This window comes from Sprattus sprattus (genome assembly GCF_963457725.1).
Source record: "Sprattus sprattus genome assembly, chromosome: 19".
Classification (NCBI taxonomy): domain Eukaryota; kingdom Metazoa; phylum Chordata; class Actinopteri; order Clupeiformes; family Clupeidae; genus Sprattus; species Sprattus sprattus.
In genome coordinates this window covers 18,741,529-18,750,731 of record NC_137917.1, presented here as the reverse complement: position 1 = coordinate 18,750,731, position 9,203 = coordinate 18,741,529, and the positions used below count along the sequence as shown (strand labels likewise).

At 41.1% G+C, this 9,203-nt stretch overlaps 1 protein-coding gene across 1 annotated transcript; it reads left to right on the top strand.

Moving 5' to 3' along the window:
• Nucleotides 1-257: 257 nt before the first annotated feature.
• slc25a40 (solute carrier family 25 member 40) lies at nucleotides 258-6,510 on the top strand. Its single transcript, XM_080857502.1, has 11 exons — nucleotides 258-574; nucleotides 882-982; nucleotides 1,148-1,207; nucleotides 1,302-1,408; nucleotides 1,993-2,060; nucleotides 2,328-2,452; nucleotides 2,747-2,920; nucleotides 3,143-3,252; nucleotides 3,780-3,861; nucleotides 4,266-4,346; nucleotides 4,648-6,510. The coding sequence occupies exons 2-11, from the start codon at nucleotides 889-891 to the stop codon at nucleotides 4,785-4,787; spliced, it is 1,041 nt and encodes a 346-aa protein (XP_080713628.1). The 5' UTR covers nucleotides 258-574; nucleotides 882-888; the 3' UTR covers nucleotides 4,788-6,510.
• The last annotated feature ends 2,693 nt before the right edge of the window (nucleotides 6,511-9,203 follow it).

Sequence of the window (9,203 nt, the reverse complement as noted above, 5' to 3'; positions counted from 1 at the left end):
TCAAAAATGTTACGCTCAATACACGAACAATATTTGCATTTACATTTAAACACTATGAAAGCATTTGTTGCGCATAGCAATGGAACATTAATATGTGCACACATGAAAGTATTACATTTGAGTACTTAGTATGCCAGTGTTTATATTCGGGTTGGGGACGCATCCCATAGGCAGGAATGTGCCGTACTGAACTTGAATTATCTGTATCCGATTGTGTAAGTAGATGAAAACTAAAGTTACAGCTGTCTATACAACGTGCAATGTGGTTATGTAGTCGTGCCTCAGTAATGTAGATGTCACTGCTTACCTAAGATGAAACCTTGAATGCATTGGAGCCACTTATTGCATGACAGAACTCGCTGAAAATGCATAGTTTTCTCATGTGACATTTGCGATAGCTATGCTAGCTAGCTGTAGATAATTGACAACCTTATGGAAGTAAGCAATCAGTGTGCATTTACCTTAGGTAACGCTGGCTAACTTATTCTGCAACAGTCGGCTGGATGAGGTGCGTCCAAAGGTGGATAACAAGCTAATGGGAACCTAAACATCTCGAAATAAGAAATACATTCAGGTAAGAAAATAACTCCTTGTGAATGTTATGTTTTATTTAATATAACTTTCAATAGTTCATTTGAAGTGAGATGACTTTGCTAGCTACTCGCTCGACATCTACCAGCATGAGTTTAGGTGACTATCCTTAGCTAAAGTTAAATAGTATTAGTCGGTATAGCTATGAAATGTCATGACCTAATTGTATTATATATATATATATATATATACATACATAATACATATATACAAATGTTCATAGAGATTCTGTAGAGTAGACAGTCAAGCTATTATGAGTAAGTGATATATCTTTTCTTTTTACTGGAAAGCATCAAGATGAGTTCCCAAAGTTTTTCGAAGCAATCTGATATCACGCCGTTCCAGCAGATGGTTGCCTCTTGCTCTGGTGCTATACTCACATCGCTATTAGGTAAACTGATGAGTCCCTCAACCTCTCAAATGTCAGCCAAGCCATTGACTCTTACCGTAGATGCACGTCAACGCCATTTGAAATTCCAGATAAGCCAAGACTATAACAAATAAAGAACACGCTTGTCTTTTTGTTCACATCTATTTCCATTCATGTTTTATGCAGTCACACCGTTGGACGTTGTAAAGATCCGACTTCAGGCACAGAAAACCCCGCTGTTTAAAGGTAAACAGAGAGTCACTGGTCAGTGTTTGCTCCTTCACTGAACATATTTAATCATTTACGTTAATATACGTGTTATCCTTTTTGCACCATGTAGGAAAATGTTTTGTATACTGCAATGGACTCATGGATCACCTTTGCGTTTGTGAGAATGGGAATTCAAAAGCATGGTACAAAGCCCCAGGTCAATTCAGTGGAACCCTGGTGAGTGACGAGCAATGGGCGTAGGCCCCATGTCTTGTTGGGGTTGTGTTAAATAAGAGGGTGTTGTCAGTATAAACATAGAATATAAGCATGATGGATGGGGGGGGGGTCTTTGTTTTTAGCATGAATCCCTTTCCCCTAGAACCAATCATAGAACAAGACCAGTCTCTTAGTGTAAAGCAATTATGTTAGATTGGCTTGATCTGCTGACTTTGATTTAGAAAGCTGCAACTGGGTCTTATGTATCCTGCTTAATTCCTCATGTGGCAGTACCTGACAAAACTATGTGTATGATCTTAGCTAAAAGCATAGTACATAGACACATCTACCAACTTTTGCTAGGGGCCTTTTTAATGGTGTGCAAACATGCAGAACAACAACCACAGAATGTTAGTCTAGTCTATTCTAGGCCCAAAAGCAACAATCTGCAATCGGATGGTCTGTTTGTCATGCTGCCAGGACATTGTGGACAGCCACTGAGTGGAACTATTAGAGATGCTGGCCTAGTGAGCTATATTTATATTTAACACAACAATAATTTGTCTTTCTCACGTTTATGCGGACCATTTGTCTTTCTGCTTCAGGATGCATTTGTTAAGATTATACGCGGAGAAGGAATCGCATCGTTATGGAGCGGACTTCCACCAACGTTGTAAGCACTCAGAAATGTTTTAGTGTGGCCATATATAAGTCCTTTTCTCAGAGACACACATTTTCCCCCACATTTTCTCCACTATGGACACAGAAGTTGCTTTTGTATCCAAATGTTCATATTTTCATATGTGTTTGGTGTATCTATGTGAATGCCTGCAGACAGACTCATTGAGCAGGCATGTTCTCTGGTGGTTCTCAGTTGCATTTGTTAATATGTGTGTGTGTGTGTGTGTGTGTGTGTGTGTGTGTGTGATGTGTGTTGCAGGGTCATGGCTGTGCCTGCAACAGTGATTTATTTCACATGTTATGACCAGCTGTGTGCCATGATGAGGAGCAGAATGGGAGAGAGAGCTGATCTTGCACCGCTATTTGCTGGAGCCATCGCTCGGGGTAACGTCTGATTTGAAATGTGCAATTCATTCATCACATCTGCATTTCTCTAGTCAAATAACGTATGCTTTGGGGGGTGATCAAGCAGCACTATTGAGATACAGTTAATAGAAGAAAACAAAACTCTGGTTGACGTTAAAAGCTGTAATATCCTTTGGTGAAAGCAGGACATGAGGAGAGAATGCAGGAGAAAATCCAACCGAGTCATTTTGTTTTTGTGTCACACAGTTTGTGGTGAAGATTTACTGCATTGTAGCTTCTTGTGAATGTTTTGTTGTTGTTGTTTTGTTGCAGTGGGCTCTGCTTCAGTGTTCAGCCCACTGGAGTTGATCCGTACAAAGCTGCAGTCAGAGAGGCAGTCCTATAAGGAGCTCAGTGCCGTGATTCGCTCTTCGGTGGTGAATGACGGGTGGCTCTCCCTATGGCGCGGGTTGGGCCCCACCATACTCAGAGATGTCCCGTTCTCAGGTATCCCCTGCCCTGTACCGCTCTCTCTTTTGCTCTGCTTTGATTTGCCAAAGTACGTTAGGACACAAAAGTCCATTTACTCCTGAATGTATTTTGTTTGGATATGTTTTAGAATAGTATCAGTTCTTGGTAGAGAACTCGTAATGCGACAAATTGCCATATTAATATTTTAACTTTCCCTGCATTTAATAACTAACACCTGCATGCTTGCGCTCTCCTCAGCTATGTACTGGTATAACTATGAGAAGGGAAAGGTATGGCTGTGTGAGTACCAAGGCACCAGAGATCCCACGTTCACCATCACCTTCATCTCAGGAGCTGTGTCTGGATCGGTGAGTAGCGCTTCTGTTCTGGGGGATTGTGGGAATTGTAGTTCTTGGTCAGGGCCACATTAGCAATGTTTCCCTCAAGACCTGGAGAATGGGATTTATGGTTAGTAAACAAAAAAAGATGCAAAGGATACAACAGAGTGGTTGTATTTAGTCTAACAGCTGAATTTATTTGCCTTCCAAAAATAATCCATAGGTTATTCACCAGTAGCATCCAAAGTAATTTTATGGGGGACCTGTTTGGTAACTGTTTGTTATTGTTGTGCAAGTTCAGCTGGATGGCAGTAGGCAGTACCACACACTGTAGTGTACACTCTGAGATTCAGTTTACCTTAGAAAGAGGAACTTGACAGGCTGAATAAACCCAACTCCCGTGTTCACATTTGGCAGCCATTCCTTTTAGCAGTAAGCGAAATGTAAACTCATATGTTGATATGACTTCAGTGATCAAGTCAACCATTTCCTTTTTTGACTGGATGTTTGTTTGTTAATGTATTGTGTGTGTGTTTCTGTGTTTGTTGTATTGGCAGGTCGCATCCATTGCCACACTGCCCTTCGACGTAGTGAAAACCAGGAGACAGGTGGAGCTGGGGGAGCTACAGGCTATGAACTGTAAGTTTCAGACAGAGAGACAGACAAATGGACAGACAGACAGACATACACAGCTCTAATGTTTCAGTGGCACTCAGTCTAAAGGTCATTGTGTTCTGTGTTCCATTCCTATTCCACTCATAGCTTGTATCAGGAACAAAATGGTTATTAATCATACACAATAACATTTAAGATGCGTTTGAAAAGTATAATTTTGCATTTGAAAGTATTATGTGTTTGTGTGTGTTGCCTTCCATTTTTGCGCTTTTCATTATTTTCCGAGATTTCTAATTGGAGTGCACTTCTACTCATGAATGCTATCCTATATTAAGAACTGGCCTTGCTATAGTATTATGGTAAAGCTATTCACGGTCCGTAATGTTTCCAGTTAGCACGTTGGCCTGATGTGTTTCTCTGTGTGACAGTGTCTGGCCAGGCATCATCCTCTACACTGCAGGTGATGAAGAGAATAGTAGCCCAGAATGGAGCAGCAGGACTTTTTGCAGGTCAGCATTTTGCTCTTTAGTTATGAAAGTTTTTTAGACAATTTGTGGTTCATTTTCAAGTTTTTACTCAATGCAAATATTGTTTAAGCACACATACTGATGATATGTGTGATTGTGTGTGTGTGTGTTTGAGTGGATGCATATCTTTTTTTTTTTTAGCCTCAGCCTCCTTTTTTTCCAACTAATAAGTGGTCAAACATCAGACCGAGTCACCAGCAGGTGTCTCCATAGCCCCCTGACATGAGTGTCTTTCCCACGATCAGTACCTAACGTTCCTGTCCTCGTCTCCTCTCCTTCATAGGGTTCATGCCCAGGTTAATCAAGGTGGCCCCAGCCTGTGCCATTATGATCAGCACGTACGAGTACGGCAAAGCATTCTTCCGCCAGCGCAACCAGGAGCAGGAGAGGGCGCTGGTCACTCTCCACGCGAGCAGCTCCTAAGAACAACCGTGACTGTGAGCGACTCCTTTATTTCAGAGCCACATGGGGGGAAAAGAAAGGCTTTGACAAAGTGCTTTTTAAATTCCTGCCCAGAGATGGCTAAGAGACTGGGTCAGACTGGGGTCTTGGCTGCGGTACTCATAATGACTGCTCCAGAGGCCTGCGTCATGTCAGGTGGGAGGATGTGCATACTCAGAACTGTGTAAACAAACCAGTGGGTTTTCTGTTTTCCCAAAAGAGACATGAAGGGTTTTAAGCTCAGTGCCACTGACATCTCTCCTACCCGTCTGAATTGGGGCTTTGATAGAGGCAGTGTGTGTGTGTTTTATTTTAAAATCTAATCACACACACACACACACACACACACACACACATAAAATCATCCATCCACCAGCAACAGTTTGTGCACCCGAAGCCAGATCAGTCATCACTTGGGACTGATTTCATGAATCCAGTGTCTTGACGAGTAACTCCATTTAATGGTGAAATGCCTAATTGCTTGGGTGGTATTGATCTAATCAGAGTGATCTTGTTTGTTTCAAATGTGCACCTGCCTGAGAAAAAACAAATGCAGTGTTGTGATTCAGTATTTGCAGAGGTGCCATAAATGAAATGTGAATTCTTTTTTAAAAATGTGTGAAGACTGAATAATGTTACCCCAGTAAATGTCTAGAGCCGCCTTGATTGTGGAGAGGTTCAGACTCCCATGAAGCACTTTCAGTTACACCCAGCCATAAGCACAAGAGAGAACACAGTAGGTAATCACTTTTATTCAGAGAGAACATGTTGATCATGCTATTAAAGAGGTAGTATACAGTTAAATGTGTTCTTTTTTTAGATGTAAACCTAAGGATAAGACTATACTGTGATGAAACACATCAATGAAGAATTGCCATTTTATTGGTTTGAAATAGCAACATGACAACAAATAAAGTCTATTCTATTCTTACTGTTTAAAATCATCCTGAACCTTGTGAGGCCAATGCTGAAGGTACCGTCTGTAGTTTTTAGTGGCATCTAGTGGAGAGACCTCTGAATTGCAGGCGGGTGCGAGTACCTATGATGGCCATCAAATGCCATAACAATGCTAAAAGCCCTATCTTGAGCCAGTGTTTTGGTTTGTCCGTTCTGGGCTACTTTAGAAACATGGTGTTGCAACATGGCAGACTCCATGGAAAAGGACCCACTCCCTGTGTGGATATGAAGGGCTTGTTCTTAGCTAACGAAAACACAGCGATAGTTACAGGTAATAAATAATACACTAATGAAAACGTCATTATGAACACTATATTCAATTTCTACTAATAGGTGCCGCTGAAAACTACACACTGTACCCTCAAAGGTCTCTGGCATTAACCATGCCTGCAGTATGATGAAGCTGAGATTGTGTCTGAAGTTTTAAGACCCTCAATGGCTGTGATCATGACTGGTAAAACCAAAGCCGTGTGTATTTGTGCTGTCCCTTTTCTTTGCCAAATTGCTGTGCTGGGTTACATTGACCATTCTCACAGACAGTCACAGGAAGCCATGCTGTCACTTCAACAACATATTTAGTGCCACCACACCACAGTAAAGCAATTTGAATCACTTAATTATTTTAAGTACAAATTTGAAATGAAACACCTGATTTCATACTTCTACAGACCCATGCAGTTGGGTGGGGGGACTAGAAGCCTCAGTAATGGAAGGATGGTCATTGAGAAGGCCACAATCACATGTACATTAGTCCGTAACATTGTCATTGGTCATCTGTTTGTCTTGGTTTTTCAAACTTGTACTCTGTGTGTATGATAGTACAGCAATTAAAAAACACCTTTGCCAGAGTTATTTGCCTTGGTCTTTTTTTTTTTTTTACACCTGACAGGTTACAGCTAATGGGAACCAACAGAAGAGCCTCAGTATTATTCACTATTCATATGAGGAAAGATAAGTCTGTCTTTGTGCTTACAAAGAATAGGATCGGACTGATTTGGGTTTTTATTTTAAGTAAGAGAAACGGCAATTTGGGCAATTTAGTCCAAACCAATTCGAGTTTGGATTCAAAGGAAAGTAGATTCTAAGTATGCTAGCCGGAGTTGAGTGTTCTGTCTGTATAGTTGAAAGCACACCGGGTTCCTGTCAAGCCATCACACAGTAAGCAGACTACCCACACAGCCCTCTGACCTCATGGAACAACTCACGCTAAACCACAACACCAAGGCATTTCCAACAGGGGAGAAAATTAAACACAGATTGTTTATTCAGTTTCAGCCTCTCTGGACAAGGTAGAGATGATACATTCAATGTCAGGAAGGACAACACAAAAGGAAAACAATCACAGTAAAACCTCAAAATAAAATGAAACGCGAATGAGCACTTGAAAAAAATCAATTAAATCATTATAACTGAAGGAGCAGACCTCCACATACATAAAAAAAATAAAACACGCTTTGGCAGGAATCAGCAACACATGGATTCTGAAACACTTATGATGACTCGTGAGGCCTACATAAACATGCCATACGTGACTTATAACAGTTCATGACAACACAATAGCAGCAGTTAAATGGCAGCATGCAGTGATGTACCAGACATAATCAGATTGTGCAATGGCAAATACATGTAGGCTCTATGCCAAATTAAAAATCAGTTTTTAGAAAAGACTGCCATTGCGGGGTGCAAGAAGTCCAGATCTTCAATGAAGGGCTTAGAATATACATGCACCCTGATTAGATCTGACTAGGTGCAACTGTTCATGTAAGTTCTTGTGTCCATTAGGGGTTTTTAGAAGGTGCTCAAGAACAACAAACAAGCAAAAAAAAAAAAGACAAGAGAACTGAATGACAGCAACAGAAATGAGAGCTGAACGTCAGCAACAGACATGAGAGCTGAAAATCACCCAAGCCACAAAATGGAACAGCCTGTCTAGTCTTGTGGTTGTTTTCACTGTATACATTACTGGTTGGATAACCCCTGCTGTCTGCGAGATCTTTGTTTACACTAGTCTCCATCCGGTTAACACATTATCCTACAGGGACATGGCTAAAGCCTCCAGTAGCACTGTGAGTTTGTGGGACAGATGTTTGGTAAACATTATCGTAAGTTATGGTAGATAGGAATAACCAAAGGTCCTGCTAAATCATAAGACCATATGTGGATCTCTTCCAAATGGCTGGCTGAGGGTTGTGAAGTTTGGTTTACTGCATCTGCTGAGAGTAAATAGATTGTTTATTTTACCATTCATCTTGTAGCCTTTTGGAGCCAGACATATACGTTATTACAGTATACTCTCTCTAGACTATATGCCTGCTTTTCTGTCTCAAAGTGCCAAAGTCAGGTCACTCACAGAGAGACTGTTTATATTCGTCCTGTGGACTGATAGACAACTGACTATGACATACCTAATAATAGAATAAGCTGGGTCAGTAGGAGTTATTTAAAAAAGTACATTCACATTACATTAATTTGTAAACATTTCCTTTCGGTGAGTAAAATGATGAGTCATTTCTCACTGACCCTGCCAAGCTTTTCTAAAAGGCCTCATAATAGAAGTGCTGCTGAGACAAGCAGTAATGAAAAGAACACGCAGCAGAAAGCAGGTCCTATCCAGTGCAACTCTGTCCTTGAAAGTGAGAGATTTTTTTACAGACTTTACAAAACACATGGATCACTTCCTCTTTAAATAATAGACTTTCTTCCTGACATTTACTGTTGTTGGGTAAATGGCATTAGGTGAAATGGTGGTGTGCTTGTATGAGGCTGAACTCTTCTTACATGCCCACACCTACCCAGTTCAGACATATAAAGCCAACACGTTTAGTCCTCATAAAAATATCAACATTCCAGTTCAGTCCAGTTGCTCCATTGATTGTATGTCTAACAATCGGCCCCTATCATGTTGAAAGTGCAGGTGAATAACAGTGATTACCACTAAGCCAATGAAAAGCTTCCTGAATGACATCATAGAGGAGATCACCTTGGCACTGAGTAAAATTAAAGTGCAAGGCCTACGGATGAAGCTAGTGCTAGCCACAGATATGAACACAATCCCATCTGCCCTCCTCTTTCTCTTTCCTCTCCCCGCTCCAACTAGACCATTGAGTCATGCCCACAAATTTGACTGACACTCCAACATATCCAATCCCTGATTTCCCCAAGCTGATTGGAGCTCTCCGATTGGCTAAAGGAAGAGGAATATTGAGAAAGGCTTATCGCTGTAGCACTGCCCAGGCTGTTAACAGAGCCTGGAATGCACAGGCTTTTTGGGGCACATGCTCACATTACTATGCTTTTAAGCAAATTTCAATTCAAGTAAAAATATTGTATTCTGAAACTTTAATGCTACCTACATGATAATTCTCTCCCCAGCTCGGTGTCTCACTGCAGACGTGTCTTTACCTCAATCACAACTTTTGAAATCTCACAGCCACACTTTGG

Coding starts and splice junctions, on each gene's coding strand:
- slc25a40 (XM_080857502.1), top strand. CDS start 889: ATGAGTTCCCAAAGTTTTTCGAAGCAATCTGATATCACGCCGTTCCAG. Junction 2,061..2,327: donor AGCGGACTTCCACCAACGTT/GTAAGCACTCAG, acceptor TGTGTGTTGCAG/GGTCATGGCTGTGCCTGCAA. Junction 2,453..2,746: donor TGCTGGAGCCATCGCTCGGG/GTAACGTCTGAT, acceptor GTTTTGTTGCAG/TGGGCTCTGCTTCAGTGTTC.